The sequence below is a fragment of the Corapipo altera genome, unplaced genomic scaffold (genome assembly GCF_003945725.1).
Source record: "Corapipo altera isolate COAL_440 unplaced genomic scaffold, ASM394572v1 2, whole genome shotgun sequence".
NCBI lineage: Eukaryota > Metazoa > Chordata > Aves > Passeriformes > Pipridae > Corapipo > Corapipo altera.
In genome coordinates, this window is record NW_020884890.1 from 5,255,014 (window position 1) to 5,280,872 (window position 25,859).

Consider the following 25,859-nt stretch of genomic DNA (forward strand, 5'->3'; position numbering starts at 1 on the left):
ACCTCCTTATCCACTGACTAAATTAAGCAGATAAGAGATTATGAAAAGACTTAAAAGGGATAAAAAGAGTTAATATGACTAAATAAAATTAGCCTTTAACTAATAATTTATTCAAGATCTTTAATGATTACTTCATTTCATATCAAAACTAACCAGTTTATTAAAAAAACTGGAGGATGATTTTTTGAGGAAGTGCAAATCACAATTACATGTACTGTTTGAAGATTGTAGATAAATTCAAATACAGTAGAGGGATGACCAGAGTGGAATGTGGGTTGCAATGCATAACTCAGAGCACATGATATTTTGTCTTGTGCACTGTGAACATGTAGATGACTGTGACCACAATTTTCCAGTAGTTTGATTAAAGAGACACCAAAGCAATCTTTAAAAAAATGCACAACTCAAACAAAATCCTATTTGCTCCGTAGAAAATATGAACTCTCACCTTCTGACAGCACAGAAGTTTACTCCAGGGATACTAAAGTAATGAGCCAGCAGTAGCATAGAACATCAAGCTTTCAATGAGACTGAAAACCCTGGCTACAAAACACAGTTGTCACTGTGCTGGGTAGCTGTCCAAGTTGCCAATCACATCTGGAAAATTCAATTTTATCTGCTAGGCAGAGATACGTACAAGTAGGCACACACACATATGTCCAAGTAATGAGATATCCAAGTAATGTACTGTAATGTATAAATCAATACTACAGCAGTCGTAAATGTTAATGGATGCAGTAGCTGCTTCCTTCACTGCAGCTGAGTAATTAACTGGTGAGAGCACTGCCCCCACAGAGGGTGGTGGCTGTTGGAGGCAGCTCAACAGCAGCGGTGTGAGGAGACATCGCCAAGAGGCCAGACCCAGAAGTACTGTGAAAAAGGGAGCAACAGATTAAGAGCGAAGAAGCATACGCAGAGACAGGCTTCTTGTGGTCCTCGCAGTACTTGAAGGGTGTTTGATAAGGATATCAAAAGAGGAAGAAGTTCTGAAAGGCTGCTGTACCCTGGCAAGCTGCCAGTCCTGATGGAGCAAACCCTCATACCCTCCTTAAGGAATGGAAGTAATATTTATCCCACTTTCCATGTTTCTGCTTAATCTCTTATTGGTGACTGCAATGGCCAAACATACTGGTTTGTTTTTTTTATTTGAATACATTTCAAAGAAATTGAAGTGTGTGATCTGACAGCAGTTCTATTGTGTTTCAGTTTTCTGCAAATTTTTGTTTTCCTCTATTTTGTAGATTTCTTTATAATGGACATTTTTTCTGAAAATGTTTTTGTATTCATTCTCCTCGCACTGTGGGAATACCAAGCATAAGCTGTATGATGTCCACTGCTAGGAGAGAGGTCTTAGATCTGAGAGATGCAAAGACTTATTATGATGCAGCTATAGGAGTACTTTTTTAAAATGCATATAGCTATATCAGATTGCAAGTAGAACTTCTTCATCCAGACTTAGGATACAAATTAATACTCTTTATAAAATTACATTTTAAAGAAAAGTTAATTCTGCACCAACATTCTCTTTTCCCTAATTCCTACCTTTCTATATCCTCTTCCATCTATGTATCTGAAAGCTCTTGCCCAGTGATGCAGGACCTGGTCTCTGAATCTCAACTGGCCTGTTATCCAGTGCTTTGTCCTGTACCCTCTTCCCCTTCCTCTTCTTTATCTTATAAATACTTCAGGGAATGGAGCATTCTTTATTTATGTTTGTATAGTGCTATGTAAATATAAAGTGCCATAAGTATATGTTGGTTTCAAATATTTATACTCTACTCATGAAATTCAATGCAGTCAGCAAAATACTGAACCAGAGATTCAAAGTTTCCCTAAATACCTCTCTCACAAGCATCTCCAGAAGGACCTTTTTTATCTTTGACAAAGAGGTGGATGGAGTGATTTAAAAATTTAATAGATTTTTACTTCACAGGTTGGCATGTTTTTTCTAAAATAAAACACTTTTGAGAATTAAATATTAAGGTGTGCTTTCTTTATATGAAACTACTTTTATATCTAGTGCATCTACACTGTTCACCAGCATTGATATACAAAAATAGTATTTGTTTCTTCAAACCACTTTTCAATTTTTTTAAAAAATATATTTTTATTCAGTACTTTATATAATTTGTTTATGTAGTTCTGATTTCTGGGAATACCCAGAGCTTGTGATGAACAGAACCATGGTTTTGCAGTTTAAAGTGCTTCTAAGTGAATCTGAGTGAATTTTAATTTTGTCTCAACTTTTTCTAGGCAGCAAAATAAACGAGTAATAATACTTTTCAATTTCCCAAAACATTCCCCATAGTTCAATGATATGTAATAAACTTAGGTTCCCATCCTGTTCTAAATCAAATAAGAAATTTTCCATTGTCTTTGATGAGATTGGAGTTGGGATTGTAAAGCTCAGCCACATCAGCAATAATATATATATTTTGAGCAAAAAGTTCCACTGATTTAGGACATGATTGACAAATCCTTTTCATATTGAATGCGGGGTCATCTGAAAACTTGGCCTCCAAACATTTTACCCAACATATGCATAAAATTTTTAAAGGCATTACTGGTTTTGACATCCAGGTTCCTAAGGTGTCTAAAGTTCTGCTTCTAAACACACCAGAAATGTTCAGTCAAGTCTCTTAACAGATTAACTTTTATCTCATATTTCACTTCTACTAGGGTATGCCAAATAGACAACTTTATGCTTACCTTGTCTAAGCAGAGAATGCACAAGTAGTCTGCTCTTAGGTTCAAGTGCTTTAAAATACTCTATAAGAATTAAGCTTAAGCTTTTGCTACTTCACTGGTATCAGTTCATCAGAGTATAAGGATAATCTTGTAGGAGGAGACTCAAATAAATTTTTAGATCAAGCATGACACATATTTTTGTATACCAGTAACTAATAGGTTTGTTTGTTTTCTTTTAGGGCACATTGAATCCATACTGTGTGCTGTGGGATGATTCAAGAATGTAAGTGACAGATGTTTGCTTCTATTGCTATGGCTCAAATATTACAAAGTACCTAATGATATTTAAGTAGTTCATCAGTAAATGGGTGTTACAAGGGCAGAGAAAAGAAACCTTTGACAGAGTGAGAGTAGTGGATTCTCCAGTCACTTGGCTTCCTTTCTGCAGCTATGTAAATTGAAATAATACAATATCTCACCAGGAAGAGATTACTCACATAGTAATTTTAATCTGCTCTCTCAAGATTAAAATGAGGATGTCCAAGAACTGTGGTTCCTTGATGGTAGTTGCTGGGCAACGAGCAAGTGGGTAAACGATGAGACAAATAACTAAGGAAGGCTCCCATTTCTGTTACTGCAGGGAAAAATATAATTTTTAAGTGTGATCCCCACAGCAATCTTCATTTTAGTTGATTGAAATTTTCATTTTAGTTTATTAAAATAATAGCTGTATACTAAGCAATGAAAGCTTACCATCAGTCTTCTGCTTTTTTCAGTGTGTGTCCCTTCTATAGCAAAAAAGAAAATGTTACTGCATGAAAGTAAAGCGGTAAAATCAGTGTGGTTAAAAAAGAATCCCGAGTTTATGCAGTTGTAATTTGCTGAATTAATCTTTCACAATAAATCTCCCATTAAAGTCAAGATGAATTTTGCATACATGCAGATTAAGTGTTTCAAGAAGTATCCCTGTATGGTTGTCGTATTATTTTAAAGTTGATGTTGTGCTTTTTATCCAGGTATATTTTATATGTCTTATGATACAGACTCATCTGCAGTGTTAGAAATTATATGACTGTGATTTTGTGTGTACTTTCATCCTTGAGCTTGGGTTTACATCAGTACACTGGTGGCTGAGAAACAACATTATAGTACAGAAATGAGAAATTTTGAACATGATACTAGAAATCATTCCAAATACAAGTAATACCATGGTCTGTGCCTCTGCAAAAGAATCATAATGCCAGCAACACCATAGTATGCAATTTCTATGAAATCTGTGGGATTAAGTACATGAAAGACTTGATATTATGCATTATTATGAGCACATGGAATGCAAAAGATTTTGAATGAGTTCTTTGTTTTCTCTTTACAAAGTTTTGCTTACACAGGAGTGGTATAGTGGGTTTTTATCATTTTCTGTATGTGTTGCTTTAAGCACTGTGTATTTAGAGCACATACTCTGATATCACTGTTCAAGTCCACAGTATCAGGGGCACATTTACATGGCATTAGACTACTAAAAAAAAAACCATGCTGTGGATTTAAGGACATGATTAAAAGACTTCATGCAGGTATTTGAGACGAATGTGTGAAGTAATCGCAAACAAATATATTTTGTCCTCACCACTTGTTTTGCAGGTATTTTTCTTAGTATTGCTTATAGAGAAGTTCAGTGGTACCTAGAAGTACTGTTTTCAATATGCTTGGAATCTGAATGGAAAAGCGAACTGTTGAAACACATGACATTGATGTAAAACTTACGTAAAATAGTCTGAGGCTTTGAGGGAGAAACACATGCTTTGTTATTCTGAAGGATATATTTTCTAGGCATATTAGTGTAGCCATTGAAGATGGTAAAATAATTTAAGATTGGAGGTATTCTTGAAGATGTGTCCATTTTTAAAAGTGATATAAGCCCTCAAATATTCTCAATAAGATGTGATGCATCTGTAAGATCTGCGTGGACACCACTGTGTTTGACACGTGTATGTGTGCTATTGTATGAGAATGTGACACTCTCTCTTACCTGAGAGTGCAATGGCAAGAGCAAACTTCTACTTTTTTCCTCCATCCCTTTGAAAAAAAACATCTGTAGTGTTAGCTGTGGGAGCATAAGCTTATTCAAAACTTTATTTTTGTAATGCTGTTTCCTTTTGGTTTGGACCATTTTATTTGTATTTGTATTTAGTCAGGAATATTTCAGAATTTGTATTCTGACACTGTGAGTTTTAAATTATGAAAGCTCTATAATTATGACTCAGTTCCTATTATTTAACAATCTTAACAAAGAAATAGTTAGGTGCCCATTATTATATTGGGTTCTTGGTGGCTTGTTTTCTTTTTTTTTCCCCCACTTTTTTCTAAGCCTCAGGAATTAGTCGTCCTCAGCAGCAGGCAACTGGATTTGATGGGTTAATAGCCTAATTCATATTGCAAATCCTACAGACCTGTGATGTACTCATATCATTCTGAATTGAGTAATTTTTGCATAACCAGGATTTAGCAAGTATTTTGGAATAAACCCAACAAAAAGTAGCCCGCTTTTAGTTGAAGGTGTTTAACTAATCAAGTGTCTGTTGTGAGTCAGGTGTTCTAAATTAAGTGCTTTTCAGATGAATCCTCTGTTAGCTTTTATCATCAGCATACAGCCAGCAGTAACCTCTAATGGGTTTTGCCATCTTTTTACCCACTTCTACATCTTTATCTGCATGCCTTGCAAGTTCACATTTGGTAAATGATACTCCCTCCACTGATCTTGTCAGTTTAATACTTCTCCAGCAGCAAGGAAAGCTTTGTCTATCTGGATTTTGCCCATGCTTTTCAGGAAATGGAACAATGATTATAGTTCCCTGACATCCATCCTTCAAGAAAGTTCTGGACCTGTGAGCTCTTAAATCACACCAAATCATCAAGGTTATCCTACTACCATTGGTATCTCTGACAATTTGGTCACCCTAACTTTGGCAAAAGCAGCTTTAATCTATTCCTTCTATGAGATATGGTGATTCTTCCCTCTGATTATGTTTTAGTTGTTTCATTCATCAAGCTGGCAGGCTTGTGCCCTTTCTGTAGGCAGCTAGTCAAATATGTGTACAATATTGAGACAGTGCAACAAAAGAATAAGATATTATGTCATGTATTAAACTCAATCCAATAATTCAGCATTTTATTTCAGTTGATTATCCCAAAATATAGAGCACACCTAACTGTGTTGATTGAAACCAGGCTTTTTATGAATTCTAGTGCTTCCTTTGATACTTCCAGCTTTCCTACACAAAGCTGGTAGCATGAGTTGTATGTAAGAGGTGACTTTTCCCTCTCAGAAATCTGAGTGATATCTTCATCTATTCATTTCAGAAAATGTATTTAAATGTTGCCTTCAGTAAAGTCTTAGGATGCTGAATGCTTCTCCTTCTAGTGCGTGGGAAAACGTATGGAATATTTTGTAAATAGCATTCCCAGGAGAAAAAATTTTGTTCCTTAAACCAACCAAGCAAAAACTTCAGAAAGAGTTGTGTCTTTTTTGCTTTGCATTGTCTGAGCAAACTATCCCTGCTGTCAGGAACTATTTGTGATACATTAATTCCAGTGTTTTAGTCTACAAAGAGAAAGAAAAGGAGTTAATCAGGTACTAGGGCTGACTTTCCTACCCCGCAGAAGTGATTTTAAAGATTTTAAGATGAAACAAAACTTGAAAGTTTTTCTTTTGTCCCTCCTACCTTTCTGGAAAGGAAAAGAAGACAGTCTCAACTAGCAAGCGATCCAATAGTTAGATGCATTTACTTGGGTACCTCAGGGACTGTCACTTCAATTTTTTCTTTATATAAGTTAATTGAGTTCGAAATACACTTTTCAGCCTTACAGGAGCAGCCAATACCCACTGAACTGTCAGCTCCTCTGGAGTGTGTTACTCACAATGTGTCCTGCTGGAACTCTGCCATATTATTTAGGAAAATATTCATGGGTTGGGAAGCTGATTCCCAGCACCTCTTTATTTAATTTTACCTCTGCTTCTATGTATTTGTGACCACGCCAAACCTAAATCTTCACCATATCACTGTCAGGTTTTTTTTCCTAGCACTGTTTTGTTTCATGTAAGTCTGGGTAAGGCTCTGTAAGCCCAAGTGATCAAAGAATCCTTATATGAGTGCATACATTTTCATTTAAAGAATGCCATTTTTTGTGGCAGTCCAGACAGTTCTCTTGAACGTTTTTGCCATCTCTGATGTTTATGTCTGTGATAGGTGCCATAACAGACAGTCTGGATGCTGTGATTTAACCCCAGCCAGCAACCAGGCACTATGCAGCCACTAGCTCACTGTCCCACCAGTAGGATTCGGAAGAATATCAGAAAGGTAAAAGCTACAAAATGTATGGGTTGAGATAAAGGCAGTTTAATATGTAAATCAAAAGCCATGCACACAAGCCACAAGCAAAACAAAACAAGGAATTAATTCACTGCTTCCCATGGGCAGGCAGATGTTCAGACATCTCCAGGAGGGCAAATGTGTCATGCACACTTGGATTTATCCATCACTTCAAAAGGTTCTTTTGAACCTTTCCCCTTCTTCCCCCACTTTATATATGAGCATGATGTCATATGGTGTGGAATATCCCTTTGGTCAGTTTGGGTGACCTGTCCTGGCTATGTCTCCTCCTGGCCTGCCATGCACCCTCAACTTTCTTGCCAGCATGGCAGTACAAAAAGCAGAAAAGACCTTGGCTCTGTGTAAGCACTGCTCAGCAATAACAAAAACATCTCTGTATTATCAACCCTGCGTTCAGCACAAATACAAAACATAACTTCATACTAGCCACTGCGAAGAAAATGAATTCTACCTCAGCCAAAAAGCAGCACTATAGATCTTTAGGATCCATGAAACTTTGGCCTGACAATGCAGCTGGTGTTAGTTCTTTTAGAAATGTGTTGGACATAATGTTGGCACAGGTGTTCTCCACAGGATAGAGTCAGTTGTTGCTGGTGTGCTCCACATCTGTATGCAGTGCAACATGACATCTCACAGCACTGGGTAGGAAAGGGATTTAGTATTCTGAGGGTCTCTTCTGCCAGTTGCTGCAGAAGGATAACAGTATGACAGCATTTTATTTGTCCATACGTGTGCTCATAGTAGTTTGTGCCTGCTGACTATACAGTTGGCAGAACTACAATGCAATTAGCTGAAATCTTTAATATTGCAGGGATTTTGACCTGACTCAGTTTTAGTTTAGGACAAATGGTAGGTCTGTTCTATTTTTTTCCCCCACTGCTATACAAATTTACATTGGTATTGGTTTAGATTTGGTACCCTAAAGCTATGTGAAATTATGAATACCTATATATGAGACATGACAAATCGTGTACATTTGTATATCTTCACAATTTCACTCCAGACGTATTGTCACATCCTCCATTAAAAAGAAGGTTAAAAAAAGTTTACAATTACTTTTGTTTTAATTATCCCATAGAGCTTTAATTATTTTTCTTCCATTGTCCCTGGATACAATTCTGGAGAAATAGTCCATAAAGGAATTTCTTCAATGCAAATAAAGAAGAGTCTACCAGTTAATGGTGATTTTTCTGTCTCTAGGACAGAATACAACTCAGCTTTACAATTTAAGCTTGCTTGCTTTGACAGGGAGTACTGATCTGCTTGCTATGTCTCTCTCCTCTCCTCTCCACTTTGACTTTTAAAATTAGCATGATGGACCATTAGAGTTATTTTTTTTTGTTTGTCCTAGCCTTGTGAACCTTTGAAAATATGTTCAAGATGACTCTTTATAACTTTTGTCAAAATGTGTCAAGCTAATTATAAAATAATTAGAATATCGTAAGTAATAATTTGCTTATGGAAATATGAATAGTAGCCTCTCCTTACGTTATATTACCTCACAGTTGTATTATTTTAGTCACCAGAAAGATATGGAGGAAATTGAATGAGAGTAAGTATAGTTTGGAAATATATTCCATCTAAAGCTTTACTTCTTCCATTGACTTTAGTCAGACTTTTTGGTCCGGCTTTACAGTCAGACTTTGCTTCTGTCACATTTTTCAAGGCAGAAAATTCTCTTTCCATATTATCTTCTATGCTTATGTTCATTAATGAACTTATTCAGAAGATAAATGCCTCCTGGAATGCCTACTTTTATGAAGAACTTTCCATAGTGGAACCTGTGTGATTGCACACTACACAATCTTTTGCTCCTGATGGTCTTGCATAAAGAATTAGAAGACTACTGAAACATGTTCTTTTTCATTAAAACAGTATGGAGTGAAAAACCTGATCCAAACTCCCTTGCAGACAACCAAAAGGCTTTGACTGATTGAAATCAGGTCATATCAAGTGGCAAACCACTGCTCAAGCCATCCAAGACCTAATTTTAAAATTTTTCAATTCACAAACTGCTAAGATTATACTGTAGTGCAGAAAACTTAGTTGTGAAATGTTGTACAATATAAAATGGAGCGTCTTTATATTGAAACAGTCAGACCAAAATTTGCTCAAGTCATACACAAAATGAATCAGTATATATGGGAGGAATTTATAATTTAGTACTTTTTTATAACACTTTTCTTCACTAACACCTACACAGCTATGAACAGAGCTTATGTGGCCTGCTGAGATTTATAATATAAAAAGGAAATCAGATTAATTCCTGCTAATAAATTCACTTTCTTTTTAATTTTTACTGGGTGATCATTCAATTCGGTTTATTGAGAACTCAATTGCTATTTATTGCCCTTATGTAAATGTAGATTTTCACAAACTAAAAATAGTGGTTTCTTGTAATATCAGGCAATTAAAATTCTGAAATGTGACTAAAAGGAACCAGCGATTGTATCTTCATAATCAAATTTAAAGATATGAATTGGAATTTTGACCGATCTTTAGTATATAATAAGGACAAAAGATGATTGAGCAGTTTGAATAAACTTCACAACAGAAAAAAATTGGTTGTAATGTGGTTTTGTAGCTACATTTCCTGAAAAATTAATGTATGTTACTAAGTCAAATATAACGTGATCATTGCTTTCGCTAATAATACCTCAAGAAGAAATGCACCAAATGGGATCTGCAAATCCAGCATGGTGGTGGACCTGGGCTGATTTGTAGAGGAAAACAGTGTTTACAAAATCAAATACAGCTTCCAAAAGTACAATATAGCATAATTGCAACTGCAAACGTTTGGCAACATTTTTTCATTTTTATGATATACCTCTTAAAGTTTGTTACACCTGTAGATTTAAAAGCAATTTAACACAGAGATTCCTATCATCCTTCCAGGTTTACAGATAGGGAAAACTAGAGCATAATGGAAGTGAAGCAGAGTTAGAGTTCCAAATTCCTGATTCCTAACTGAGGATGCTCTCTAGCTGTTCTCAAAGCCAATGCCATTCCCCTACCATGAAGCAAATCCCTAAAGTTTAAAGAGTGTTATAATGATATTTTTAATTTTTCTTCTGATTCACTCGGATAATCTCATGACTGTTACCCAGTCTGGAGAATTTAGCTCTGTTTATCCAACAGAAGTAGTGCCACAGCACTAAAGGTCCTTGTATTATACCATCCTTAAACAAAATGAAATCTGCTTGCATCACTGAAGACATTGAATAACCTAGGGAATATTTGCTTATCCATGTGACGGAGCTGTGTGAAGTATCCTTCTGCCGTTCTCTTCTATTCCTTTGGTAGTAGGGGTACACATCATGTGTATAAAATACTTGTAAGTAAATCATGCTGTTTGTTACTTTTAAATTTATTTGCAGTCAGTACAGAAAAAAACAGAACAATTGGTATAAATATACCTACTTTTAGTAATATGACATAGACAATATGCTACAATATAATTTTTAACACTTGCAGAGTATAGGTTTGCTTGTCTTTACTTCAAAATGTGTGGGTCTAAATGTCCTGAATTAATAAGTATTCTCTCTGATAAATCCAACATCATGTAATTCATTGAATTCTGGTCTGTCTTACTACAAGAAGTGTTTTTTAGCAAAATGACCTTAAATAAATGCTTGAAATAGCATTTTACAATGCATGCTAGAGGTCATCTTCCAATTCTAACAGTTGTTCTTGAATTGTTAACACTGAAATTGTATTTCTGCCCAATAAAACTGTAAAAATCCATCAAAAACAGTCGAACACATGTCCAGTGTAAATCTACCATATTTTATCAATTGCTATCACAAGTATACACACTGTAATGCTGTATCAGCGTCTCACTGACCTCACAGGTGTCTTTACACATAATTAATCTTTCGCTGAATCTCTGTGCCAAAGTTCAGCAAGATGAGCAGATTCAGTTAAATCTCTTCCTGAACCGGTCACTAGAGGGAAGCAAAGACCTTCACGTGCCTATCCATGACGTCAATCAATGTCTGTGTCCTCACTGGCAAAATCTGTCAGTATTCAATCTAAAATTTTGAAAAAGGCCTATTTGGTGGAAAATAACCCTTTGGGAGAAAAAGAAAACAAAACAAAACCCAAAAATATATTTCTGTATAGTTGATTTCCAGAGGCCATTGTCATTAAAATATGGAGTTACTTTCATGACTCATGCTTTCAGAATTTAAATCTAGACAAGCAATTCAGTGCAGAGTGGATAAAAAAGATGGATTTAAGGTTTTCATTCTTTAAAGCATCCCCAATATTAAGAAAAATACATTGAAATATTTGTAGCACAGTAGCTATGCACTTGCATCATATTGCAAAACTTAAGATATACCAGTTTATTGATATCTTTTTGTTGATCCTCCCTTAGTTATCCATACTTCCATTCCATATTTTTTTTCTGTGGTACTTAGAATCTTATCCTGTACATGCAGTTCTTCAGTGTATACCAGGTAAACAGATCAAGAGAACATCGAATCATTAAATGATACTAGTTCATCATGTACTCCATTTCAGCACAGAGAAAGCATAATGTGTATATATGAACTTGCATTATTCTTCCAGTTTATGAGGGGTTATATGTGAAATAGGGGTTATATATGAGGTTTACCGTATACTGTGCTTTTACTGTATTTAATTCAGCCTTGTTCTGGTTAATGAGAATACAGCTCAACTTACCGTTCTCTCCTATGCGCTAGGCTGGTTGAATTCTTTTAAAACAGAAACACTAGAGGCCAATGTTGCATTTGATAAAACATGACATTTGCTTAAAGGAATGTACCCGATATGAATTGAATTAGCCATGGAAATTGAAATGCCCGGAAACAGGGAAAAAATATTAAAAATAGTGGTTTTGAGTTTATAACTTAAAATTCTAAATGATTTAAAGATTACAAGGGCAACATTTGTACAATTTACCGCTGAATTTGAATAGAAGATCTTTTATTAAGCTTAAGCTATGCTGGGTGGCCAGACCTTAATGAGAATAATACAAATGTGTGTCAGGATTTAAGCAAGTTTAAATGGAAGGTAATATGCTAAATGAACAGCTCCAAGCAAAGCAATTTCACAAAAAAACCCTGTTGTGTTCAAGAGCTGCTAGATTATGGCTAAATAGATTTTTAGCTGAAAGCATGGTGTATTTGTGATGGCTTTTTAATGTTGTCATCATCTTCTCTGATAATATTGAGTAAGAGAGTTTCTTGCCTAGCTAGTTAACTAAATATAATATACATATGCATTCAAGTGCATGTGCTGGGGATAACATTCTGCAATCCATGATATTAGTCTAAGTAATGGAGTATATAATATAATTCTAAATTTCACAGGCTATAGTTAGGATTCTTGATGATACATGTTATGCTAATAATGCCATTTCTAGTGGTTGTCTTCACTGTTCTATCTACCCATAGCTATGGAAGTAGCACAAAATAACTTCACATATATCGAAAGCGTGCATTAAAATACCATCATGTTACTCTAAGTTCATAACTTCACATAAATATGATCCTGATGTCAAGTTTACCAGCAGTTCAATAGAAGGCCCAGGCTTAAACAACATGCCAGATTTGGACTATAGAACCAGAATCAACCCACAGGTATTGGCACAAATCCAAGAGTCACTCCATCAACATAAATGTCAAAAATTAAGTGATTGCATATATTGACATAAAGAGCAATAAAGAACCAGAAAAATAATATTACTCCTTATAATGAATCTGATATATTTGTATGCTTAGCCTGTAAAAAGTACATTATTTTGACCAAACTTAAAACTAAATCCTTTAGATTTGTACTACTTCATGATTGCAATTTTAACTGCAACATAGAGCTATTAAGTGTCCTTTTAAATGGCTATGTGTACTTGCTTTGATGTCTACTCAGTTTTAAATGGTTATTCACAAAAACAAGCCACTGCTTTATTATAATATAAAAATAGCTTAAAATGTAAATATATAAAGTATCAGATCACAAACAAAACGTATTTTAAACAAAATATAATTATTTCATTTGAACAATTTCTGATTGCATCTAGACAACATAGAGTCATGAAGCTAGTGCAGGAATTCTAAAAAGAGAGCAAGAGTCAGCAGCATTCAGGAAGTAACCTAATCTCTTTTTAAACAGTTTATACTCTAAAAGTTATAATGTGTACAGGAAAAAGTCAATAGTGTCTGTTTCTATGCACATCACATCCTCAGCCCATTCTTCCCCTTCTTTCTCCTTCTTGTAAGTGGACAATCAAGCATTCAATGTTTTAGGTACACAAATTGTGTGTGTGCTTAAACAAATACTTCATAATTTCATGTACACACAGAGATTAAAATCTCAGAGGAATAAAACACATAAAAATATTTACCACCACCTCTTCAAGATGTACAGTTGAAAATATGAAGCATCCATCTCTTTATTGTACTACTCAACAAAGCATGTTCTATATACTGCAATATATATTTATCTGATGTCAGGTTCTACATGCTTTTAATGTTATTTATATTGAATAATATGTACGAATTTTAAACTAGGTAACATACACCATAATATGAATTATAATTGCGTCTTCTTCATTTGTAAACACAGAGAAAAACTATTATAAATTTACCAAAACCATCTGTTTTTATCTGTCTATCTGTCTATCTATCTATCTATCTATCGTCCATGTATCTTTCCTTACCTACTTTGCCTGTACAATTGACTGCTGAGAATATTTTTGTTTTTTCATCTGAAGCAGACCATTCTGTTCTCATATTTTTGTAATTGATTTACACAAGAAAACTCTGATCAGACACAATCTTCTTTTCCTTTAAGGCTTTTCCGGTAAATAGAAAAAATTTCATCACAGTCAAGGAAATATACAGATGTCTAAATATCACTCTGAGTTAGCATTCCAGCCAAAATTAGAGAACAAGGTGCTCTTAGGTCCACAACTCTGTGATCTAGTCTCTAGAATTATCCTTATTTCTTTAGTCTAGAAAATGTCTAGCACTTTTGAAAGGACCCACATGTTCCTGGCTTCATTCTCACCTTCCTGCAAAAATAGCAACATCTCTTGTGTGTCATTTTAAGGAACCATGAAAGACTAGTGTGTAGGTGCACAGTTATCTAAGAATGCTGATACAAGTTGAAATCCCAGATAAAAATCATCTTAATCTCAGGAAAACACAGAAGTTGCTTGTTCAGACATTTGCGGGGAAGAACCAGGGAGAACTGGGAGTCAGGTGAGAAGGCATTTTAAAGCACATTCTGCTCTGTATGGAGTTTCTATAGATACTGGGCATTCTATCTTAGAGGTATTCTTTTGCAACCTCTCCATGATGCTGCCAGCTGAAACTGTTACCCAGATGTCATTTTATAACCTATACAACTAATTTTCCCTTTGTTTTGACTAGACCTTTACATTTTCATTTTAATTTGATCAATTGTTTCTGAGAAAACATATATCACAAAACCAAGGAACACCTAGTTCAATGTTTTGGGGATGTGAATAAGTTTTTGATATTATTTGTATTTGATTTTGAAGTATAGGTCACCAGTAGCCAACTTTAGAGATGTTAGTTTTAACAATTTCTCTTCTGTATTTCTTTTTTGCTTAATTTTGTTTAAGACAAGGCATTTTACAAATGCAAGCTGATACAAATGTGAGAGTTATATTTTGTTAATGGGAGAACATATTCAAGCACTTTTTTTTTGCCTGATTTACTGCATTTCAAGTGTCTCAATTAAGTGCAGAAGTAAAACATGGGGCAATGAATGCAGCAGGATGATTTATTTTCCTTAAACTCAATGTCAAAATATCCTCGACAACCAAATGAGAGGCAAGAACTGAAAGAAGTGATTCACAGCAACTAAACAAGACACCTACTCTTTTCTATTAACCAGGCTAAGACAGAAAACTGAATAGATTGGAAATTGGAAATAATAGGTAAATGTGTTTTAACTGGCCCTAGAATTAAGGGTTAATTTAGATAGGGGGTTAATTTAGGCTCAGTTTAGATACTTTTATACAATCACATAGAACAATTCAGGATACATCTACAGAACAAAGCTATGCCTTTCAAAGGAGGTGAAGACATAGACACCAGAAGACATCTCTAGTAGTACTGTATGTAGGAAATGAAATCAGTTGCTAACAGCAGAATTAACTGCAAAATTGAGAAATTAAAACACCCAGATGTATATATGCAAGTGCCACTGTCATTGGGTACCATATAAAGGTAAACCATCCTTTAGGTTCTATAGATTGTGCTGACTAGATGTCCTTTGACTAATGGAAACTTAAATACTTTGCATACTTATAGGTACCTAATTTTAGAAGTTTCAATACCAGACTGAATTCTGCCCTGTATATCAATTTCTGCCCCAGGATATGGATTTTCAAATTATTTCCTTGGGTAAACACTTAATAAAGAAATAAGGGTGGCCTTTTGTAAAATAACCTAAGGTTAAATTTTTTCTTTCCAGGAGATAGCCCTGACCATCATCCTATAAATAATGATCTCATAAAACTGCTTTCCCTGCAAACAAAAGTAAAAATAATAAGCATAATTTAAAATACTGAATATAAACCATTGACATTGAACTCACAGAACCAGATATAGAAGAATGAAGTTCTGAAGTAAATTAATGTGTAAAGTCTGTAGTTCTTGGGGATAAACATTGTCCAGGTTTGTAAAGTTATTGTTAAGGACATAGTGACAACCAGTAACCCTGTGAAGGAAACATTCTTCAATGACAATATACAAGATAGCAATATCTTGTCAGAGGACAGGCAATGCATTCAATAAGTTAATACTGGAAATAAAAAATTATTTGATAGACATTTTAAAATAAAATAAAATGAGAAATGAGTCCTCATTGGGACTAAGACATGGTCTGAGATATAATGTTTAGTTTCTAAAAAACAGTTTGTAGTGAGAATCAGGGAGTAACAAAATAATGTTTTACCTTATCTCCACACTTGGGTAAGATACTAAAAAATGTATTTTTGTGATCCTGCAAAGGTGATTATGTTCCCAAAAGCACTTTCTGAAGCATTTTCTGCCCTCTTTACAAACTTACTTATGAAATGAAAGAACTTTATTATCAACCTTCCATTGTGTTGTCACAGTTAAAAAGCAGAGATTGCAATAAAGGAGTTTAAGTAGTAAAAAGTCAATCCATTCTCATTACAACAGCTGTTATAAGAACATAAAATGCTGAGATATTTAACTTTTTGGATTTTGAAAAACATAATCTTGCATAACTTTGTGAATGCCATAATTGGTATTGAACAGACTTTCCAATATGTGTTTAAAAGCAGTGTACATCCTATATTTTGAATTATTGAATTGCAAACAAGCTCAGGATTTCATATACATGATGACACCTTCCCTTCCCTTCCCTTCCCTTCCCTTCCCTTCCCTTCCCTTCCCTTCTCTTCCCTTCCCTTCCCTCCCCTCCCCTTCCCTTCCCTTCCCTTCCCTTCCCTTCCCTTCCCTTCCTTTCCCTTCCCTTACCTTCCCTTCCCAAACCTTCCCTTCCCAAACCTTCCCAAACCTTCTCTTCCCAAACCTTCCCTTCCCAAACCTTCCCAAACCTTCCCTTCCCAAACCTTCCCTTTCCCTCTTTTTTTTTTTTTTTTTTTTTTTAAATGCAGTACAACATTTTGTGTGGTTTTAAGCAGTTCTGTTTTTCAGGTTTCAATTCCTGTCATAAAATTCATGTACTATTTATGAGTTTACACAGGCAAAGAATCAATCAGGGTAACTCTTCTGGCTATATGGGTCCTCTACCATATTTTTTTAATAATGAGAAGGTCTGAAATCTGTGAAGCAGAAAATCCAGTCTATTTCTACATAATGACACAAATAAAGAACACAAGCTTCTCATGATTTATTAATACCAATTGTATCACATTGTTTTTTATTGCCTCTCAAACCAGTTTCTAAGGGTTAAAACTCGAGAAATTACCTTGTCACTATCTTTCTTAATTGAAGTGGGTGATGAACTCCAAAACTTAAAATCTAAAACCAAATGACTAACATCACACTCCCCTTTGCCCTACCCACTGATCTAGCACCTTTATTTTCCCATGTGAATTAAAATTCATTTAATAAGACAGTTAGCACTACACCTACAATATAGAACCCATACCTGAGTCAGCAAACAGGACTACATAGCAAGAAAATTAATTAACAATAAAACATTATCAGAAGCATTATAACAAGACCTTCATGAATTGTGTCTTATAAATATTCCAAAACTGGTTTTCTGTACTTTGCACTGACTAATCCACATACTATCAAGTTTGGGTTTTGCTTGTTCTCACTTATACCTCATATTTTAGTCTCTTCTTTGGTATGCTGTACAGGACATAAATTCTGATCATCATTAAATCACATTTTTTAATTACATTTTATACAATCTTTCCAGAAGGATGTGTAAAAATAATGAAATTTTCATTGGAGGGATATTTTGCACTTTAAAATATTGTAATCAATGAAACGTGTGAAGCCTCCCAAGTAGTTACTTCAGTGGTAAAAAGGCAATTAATAACATAAGGATCTTATTTCCTTCAAAAAAAAAAAAGTTCTGTTTCCAAATAATTTATTTATAAATTATTTATATAAATTTCCAATTTATTTATATAAATTTCCAAAAATTTATTTATTTTGCTCTACAATTAGTTACCTTAGAAATATCTATCTAAAGTTATTTTTATTTCAGCCTATGTGTTTTTGCCTCATTTTTGGGGAATAATTACATATACAGTATTTTTTAATACTGCAGTTAATGTACCTTGTGTTTTCAACTTGCTCTCCAGCTGGGTGAAAATACTAGAATGTTTTAAAAATACTATATCAATGGCACTTGTAATTTTTTTCCATCAACTGTGAGGAGTACAGATTAGCCCCTACCGCTAATTTTTACTGGAAAAATATAAAGCAAAACCATAATATAGCAAAATCCTGTATAGCATGCATTCCAATTAGTTATCTGATTAGGCTCATTATGTTCAATCTATGTGTGTTTAGTTGGATATCTGCACATTAAATGAGCTTGTCTGTCAAATTATTGGCACTGTTTGTCTCCCTAAATTTAAGCTCCTGCTTTGCTAAGGGAAAGTCTCTTTATTATTTGTCTGCTGAAAGAAAACTTCAGTAGGTTGCTAAAGGCCACAGTACAACTGTAGCAAAGGAAAAAATAGATATATTTAATACCAAGTCTACTCGTGTCTTAAAAAGCATATCTCAGGTAAGGACAGAGAACAATGATGCCATGCAAAAGCTTGGGAATCTAGGCAGATGTGAGTAGACCCATTTATGATTATAAAGAGATAGTTTAATTTTGAATTTTTTTATAACTGAAGTCTGCTTTTGCCAGAAAAAAAAATATTTCTTATAGTCTTACTGACCATCAAAGTCTTCATTTTCTGTTTTACTTGTACACTTCTTTCCTCAAGAAAACTACAGAAGAGACATCTAGAAGTACATGAACAAAACCTAAGTTCATCAATCGAAACAATGGAGAATTTAATACACTGAAACACTTTGTCCAAATAAAGTCAATATAAGTACACCACTTTTCTGAAAAGAGACTGCATCAGAATGGCATTATGGAGTGTCATATTTTCTTTCAGTGACTTCCATTTAACTTTGCATGGGTTTATGACTAAAAATAAACAACAGACCAACTGCCTTTCTAATGGTAAAACCTCAGTCAGAGAGATGAAAGTCAAGCGGTGTCCTTTCTGCCTGTAAGTAATTCTTCCTATTGGAGTGAACTGCCAGAACTGGTAAAGATACACAAGAGTTGTGCACCATGAGGCGATTCCTCATGTATTGAGGATGCACATTTTCTCTAATTCAATTTCCTAGTTATAGGAGGTCTGTGATGCTAAAAGAAGTACTGCTGCTACTGAGTTGATACTGGTATCCTAGACCTTGTTAGTGTCATTTTAAAAAGGAAAATAATTATCACTTTAAAAATAAGAAATCTGAAGCCCAGATGTGCTTGTTTGACTTCCATAATGGTCAAAAGGTAAGGAGAAGGCAGAGGTGGATGTTGAACCCACAACTTCAGTCCATGTGAACTCTCAGGGATGCTGTATTGCCAAATATAGAAGTCCCTGAAACAGGATTCCCACATCTTCCAGGGAAGAGGCATCATCATTTGGTTAGGATCAGTTTCCTTACTTGTTATTTTCTGACCTTATTAATTATATATTATACGAACTTCTGCACAGTGCAACAGGTTGTAAAAATCATGATCTTCAATCTAGACTTGCCAGTCCCAGAGACAAGATGCTTCTGAACTCCTTCTGTCTGATGAGTACTTAAAATCCAGGTGTCCCTCTTTGAAGTAAAAGGTGTTTGGGACAACACTGCTTCAGTCTTTCTGGCAGTTTCATTTAAAAGGGAATCAGCCAATCACATGTAAGACACAGTTATCTGTGAATGTAAATTGGTTTCAGGTGTCAATCCCTGTAGGCACCAACTAAGTCAAATTCTTAACATTTCATTTACCAGTTTTCTTTGATTCATTTATCTGTGTTTTACTCAAAGCTGCTGTGAATACTGTCCTCAAGCACCTAACTCTCCCTATTCACTGTTCAAAGAAACTCTCAGGTTTGTAAATTTAATTCTCAATGCCATGATTTCCATATTATTTAACATTATTTAAACACATGGCTAGCTTATACCTACCCCCCAAAAAAGTTTCTCTGGGCAGGAATCAGTCCAAATCTGAACCAAATCAGGCATTTTCCTGCTAGTCATTTGGTGCCTTTTAAAAGTCATGTGGAACTCAAAAATATTTTGATGTTTTAGTTTACCAAGAGATAATTCTCAAATGTGATTTTCCTGTTTCACAGTTTCTCTTGAGATCCACATTTTGCCAAAGCATTAGATTAAGATTGCTTAGACACATATTGTTAACAAATCTACAGAAGGGCAATGTTCAAGATCATCTGTAAGCTTGCACAATTGAAGTTGTCTTCAAAATAGGACTAGAAATTTGGAGATGCTTTGTTAAAAAGTAAGTTAGAAGAATTTAAAAAAATTATTTCATATCCTCCATCATATATCCTCAGATCTTCCAGATCTGTATGTGTACAGAAAGATGTGAATTTCCAGAGTATATTTTTTGCTTTGTATATTGTGTTGTTTTCCTATTTTGTGTGATTTTGAAAGTAAGGAGGGAAACCCTCAATTTGGGAAGGGAAAATACTAATAGCAAGATGATGATAGTGTTGTTGTTTAGCTTGGAAGATGGTTTTCTCAGTTTTAAGTCTTCCTTGTGTGCATAAAAACAGTAACAAGTATATGTGACTAATGGTAACATTTCAGTGTTGTACTTGTGATGAACTGCAAAATAACACTTACCAAGAAGCATCCCACATTTTACTATTTCTAGTTTCCTTGATTTTCCTATCCAGTGCTCTGTTACATTGATCACAATATTTCAAGTATCACTACAGATGCCTGCTGTCTCCAAAGACATCTAGGTGCAAAGGGAAAAATAATATTCACAAACTATTTCTACACCAAGTCACTGCAGTGTGACTAGGAAGTCAATATATCTACACTACATTCGGGTCCTGTTTTGGATACTGGTAGCAGCCTACCTGTGGTAGAAACAGCTCAGCACAGGCAGGATAATTCTCTCTGATTCTGTAAACTAGAACAAATTATTTCAGGAACTGAGACAAATCACTGCTATATCATGGCAAAGGAACAATCTTTCTTAGACTAAAATAAAAACACTTTTTGGGGGCATACTAATTTTTTCTTTTGCAATCGGATATGTCTATCTCATATGGGCCTCATAAGCCACCAGCGTGTTTGTAACAAACATGGATAGAGCCTTCCTAAATCTTTATTCACAAAGCCTAGCCATGAATTTCTTAACTTTACATCCTTATGGCGTATATGATTAAGACTATGATATACAATTAAAATTACTTAAGGATGCATTTCTAGAAATTCATTTCATTCAATATTTAAGACGGAAATAATAGCAGCTTTTGCCTTTCTAAGTACTGGTCAGATAATCCACTGTCTGCATATATGTGCACACACTTTGCACTTGTATTGGACATTTGGTGTCTGGCTACTTGGGTTTTTTTGTTTATTGTGGAGGAAGGTCTCCCAGTCAGAAAGTCAGTGGTCCTGGTCAGTGTTTAAATGCACAAGTCAGACATTTACATTAAAGGAAGAATCTGACTGAAGATGCTGCATGTGAACAATAAAATTGCCTGCCTTCCTTTAGTCTTTGATCCAGAGTAGCAGAAATGGAAGCAGTGTATAAAAAATTGATATAAATGAGGACCCAAAAGTTAGAAATTTATTATGCCATAAGATTTGTCTATTTTCCACATAAAATTAGTAGAAAGTTGAGCAAATATTTTCCAGGGTATCAACAGTAACTTCAGAGAGAAACTTGAGGGTAAGAAAAAGTTACTTTAATATTGCAGTTTATTTCCATGTTCATACTGTGGGCATTGAAAAAAATCTGTAAGGTAACCCTTAGGTGGAACTGGACAGATTAGATTTTATAGAGAGACTTTCAGGCAAGAAAACAAAGCTTCCTGAGTCAGCAGTTCTCTAAGAAGTCATCTGTTTCAGTCCATAGCTAGTACAAAAGATACATTTGCTTTTTCTGATCAGCAAAAGTTCCTCTAAGCAATATTTTCCTGATATTTTAATTCACACTTCATTTCTTAAATCTTTCTACATAATTTTAAGAAAATGATGTTATCTCTTTGCTACAAAATACACAGATCTCATCTCTCTAGATGTTTATTTTTGCCTGCAGTACTCTAACAATTTGTATAATTGAATTTCACAGTTTGGCTGAAAGTCATAACTTACATAAAAAATTATAGCTTGACACTTATATAATAAGGAACATTGTCATAGGCCACTTCTTTCCCTTATATTGAATATGAATAGACTAAATCTGGTTCATTCATTAGGAATATAAAGTGGTTATGTTATTATATTTTCTAATAGATTATAAAAATACCAATATTTATCTTTTTGCTCTTACATTCTAGAAAGAATCATGAAAAAGTAACTACTTGTAATTGTTTTTTTCCCTGTGGAAAGCTCATATTTCTCACTTTTTTAATTTTTCTGTAGTAATTTTTTAGCTTACATCTTCCTTATATTCACTCACAGCACATGAATACTTGTTTTTAATCTTTGTAATTATGGTAATGCCTTCAGAATTCAAATTTTTGACCTGTAGTTTCTGATCTAGTTTAAACACATGTTAATGTCAGCCAGACAGGGCTAAACATCAGTGCCTTGGTGCCCAGAACTCATTACTTCCTGTCATTAAAAAAGGAGTTAAAGGGTTATTTGACTTCTTAAATATTCCTGAAGCTACTGAGAACTGTGTCCGTTTTATTATCTGAGGAAAGCCTGTTATTCATCTATCAGGTTTTCATAGTGATGAACAATATATAATCAGAAAGTCAGTGCCTCTAAAATATGCAAATACCTAAAACAAATACACTGTTCCTTATTACATGGCCATATCATGTCTTTTTGTAATGTGGGTAAAAGACACCACAGTGAAAAGATTTGGCTGTTATAGTTCTGAGTGATGCCAATAACTGAGTGTATTCTCTTAGCTAGGACTTTTTGGGGTTGTCAATCATACTGGAATGTTTTTTCTTTTCCAGTTATTATGCTTTATGCAAACTTAGTATAGAAATTGAAAATAACCAAGCAAAATACTTCATCAGACAACCTACTGGTGGGTTTGGAGTTTGTTGTTGAGAGAGAGAATTGGAAGAGAACCAACTGCAGAAATGTCAGTGTTACTTACAAGGTCTTCAGTAGGCATATAACGTTAGGACAGAAAGTGCATAATTACCAACTCAGAAGGGTAGGGCTAAGTAAATGTAACTATCTCTGTAAATGATGGACTATATAAGGTACCAGTGCATATTTTTGAGTCAAGGAAGATTCACCATTTCTAAATGCAGGAGGTATTATATCCGACAGCTTTGTAGCCATAGCACCATTTTTCTCCTAATATGCTATCTTCTCACCCAGCCACACTCCCCAAATGCCAAGCTCTCAGATATAGCAATGAGATGTAGGCAAATCTATTACATAAAAGGAGAATAAAAAAAATGGTTGGAAGCCTTTATTGTGAGCTACTCTGAAAAATTTTCAGCCCTCCGTGCTTGAAAGACTATTACAGGGACTTTTACTGCCAAAGTAAGGATAGTTAGCAGAAAGATGGAGAGAATTTCAATTATTCTAAAGTTTTCTTCTTCTCTTTTTTTTTTTGTAATTTATTTTAATACTAAGTCTGTTTACAAGAGTACTAAAACAAGTGATGTAAGTAATGTGCCTTTGAACATCAGTAATGTGATTTGGATGTCTTTCATCTACATTTTAGAAAACCTGTGCATTATGTATGCATGCTGGCAAGCTAAAATATTATCTCCATGTATGCCATTCTTTCTCCATTACTATCTAAGTGCATATGTCTCTCCTAGCTGTAGTAAAAGCATCCAGTATTGTGTCTATCTTGTCCTTTGTTGGATGTGCTGGTACTTAACAAACACTGCCTCTGGCACTGTTTCAGGATCTGTCTGCTACAGAATTGCTCAGGCAGTGTCATGCTTCCATGTACCACTTTCTTTTAATTCACCCTTTACATTTTACGAGTACATACAATATCTTGTAATTAAATATACATCTATTCCAAAGTGAAGAGAAAGACATATTTTCACTGGGAAAAATATGCAGTTTTCACTTTTAAGTTTCTTCATTCACTTTTATGCGAATATGCATGCCACACACATTTGGGTGTCAGAGCAAAGTCCTATGATCAAATTATAGCATATATATTTCTGTTGCAAGGGTGCCACTGAAATGAATTTTGAATAATTTTGAATCCAGATGTTCAGAGTCTCTTTAATACTGGATTTTCCCTATGATAAATGATTTTTAAAGTGTCCAATATTTCTTCCTAAATTTAATTTCAAATGTAAGAAATTTTAAATAAGTTTTAAACTTCATTGCAATTAAAAATTTATTTATTACAAAAAATGTTTGTAGTGGATATAATTACTTTTCACATGTAAGTGATTTGGATTTTAAGATCACATGTAACAGTATAATATGATTTACTTTTAGATAACTGTTTTTCAGAAATTTATATACACCTTTGAATCACCTAGTATTTGTTTTACTAAAGTAAGTTACTAAAAAGTTTCCTTTGTACATGGTTCATTAATTAAGATTTTTTCATCTTTGAAGAAATGAAAACCAGAAAAGAATTAATGTATACTACAGCTGTCTTTCCAAAATAACACAGGAGAAAGTTGATTAGAAATTCAAAGTACCACTGAGACTCTTAATTGCAACAAAACGTTATCACAGTGTTTTATTACTCTGTGTCAAGCGGGATTGGACAGGGCCTTGTGGATCACTGAATACAGTGACCAGCTTTGGCAGGCAATCACATTATAAGACTCAGTTATTAAAACTCGATCACAAAACCTGTTATACTGCAACTTGTCCATGTACCAGTGTTGTCCAGGTTAAACCACTCTTTTCCCTCATTACTTTCCTGGAGGATATAACTGCTGTTCTCAAATATCTCTCAGACTCTTTTGCTAGATTTAACAATTTAAGGTCATTTAGACTTCTCTTTCAGAATGGATAGTCAGGGCAGAGAAAATCTAGTATTCCTTTCTTCACATTACTTTCAATCTGAATTCATTGTTCTTGAGCATGAGTGACAAAAGTAGAGCACATAGATGTAATATTGCACATTAATGATGTGGAAGAGGACGAAGTAAGTAGCAATCTGTTTGAGTCAAAATTGATTTGGAAAAAGCTGCTAAAGCATCTTCTAATGGAATAGAATTAGATATCCATCTTAAATACAAATGTCAGATATGACCTTCGATAAGGCTATTTTAAAGTTTGTAGAGAGATAAGTATGACTTAGAACTGTACTGCAGAAATGGTGGGACCTCATTATTCCAACACACAGGAGCTGATAGAAATTTTTATTTTCATTAACTAAATGCTGTATGTTGCCACTTTGAAAGTTGTTTGTGGCAAGCAATAAACACATTGATTGCAAAAGAGTTATTTACATGAAATAACCTTGGATTTAGTGATCATAAATTGACTCAATAAAATAAAACTAAATAGAGAGAACAGTTCACTCCTAAAGTTTCTCCCATTGAAATCAAAGATATGAAAGATTGTTACCTGGTCCAAAAGATTGTTCACCTGAGCAGATTTAAATGAAACATTTTTGCTTCGAGAAGCTTCTGAACAGTTGTACTGCTGAGGATACAAACACTGAAACATGAAGAGTCTAGTTTTAGAAGTGTTGAAATACCTCGTCCCTCTGTTTTCTACAGGAAATACCTCTACAGAAGACTAATATCTAATAAAAGACATAGAAAATAATACAAATATAAACAATGTGGGTTTATGCAGAAATTATTTTTTTCATATTTATCGACTAGTCTTCAATAATGATTCTTAGCTTAATGAGTTTTAATAGACATACAGGAAGCTTCTCATCTGCTATAATTAAGTGTAACTTGAAATCTGTCAAGCAACACCTGACCATGTCAGATGGGATTGTGACCTGTAAACTTTGTGCCGAGTATGTCTGAAACGTAATCAAATGTGTGAACTTCAGCACTGTGTATTTTGAGTATTCATTGAGTACATATGGCAACTCATAACTTAATTGTATATCATTAAGATAACATTCAAAAGTGTATTATAGTATGTGTGGATATTA

At 34.4% G+C, this 25,859-nt stretch overlaps 1 protein-coding gene across 9 annotated transcripts in view; it reads left to right on the forward strand.

Moving 5' to 3' along the window:
* ADGRB3 (adhesion G protein-coupled receptor B3) overlaps positions 1–25,859 on the forward strand; it is a 459,298-nt gene that overhangs the window by 272,677 nt on the left and 160,762 nt on the right. For all 9 annotated transcript variants that reach the window (XM_027644726.1, XM_027644723.1, XM_027644722.1 and 6 more), the window contains one exon: positions 2,928–2,971. In XM_027644726.1, coding sequence (XP_027500527.1) covers positions 2,928–2,971 — 44 coding nt within the window. The remainder of the gene's footprint in view (positions 1–2,927; positions 2,972–25,859) is intronic.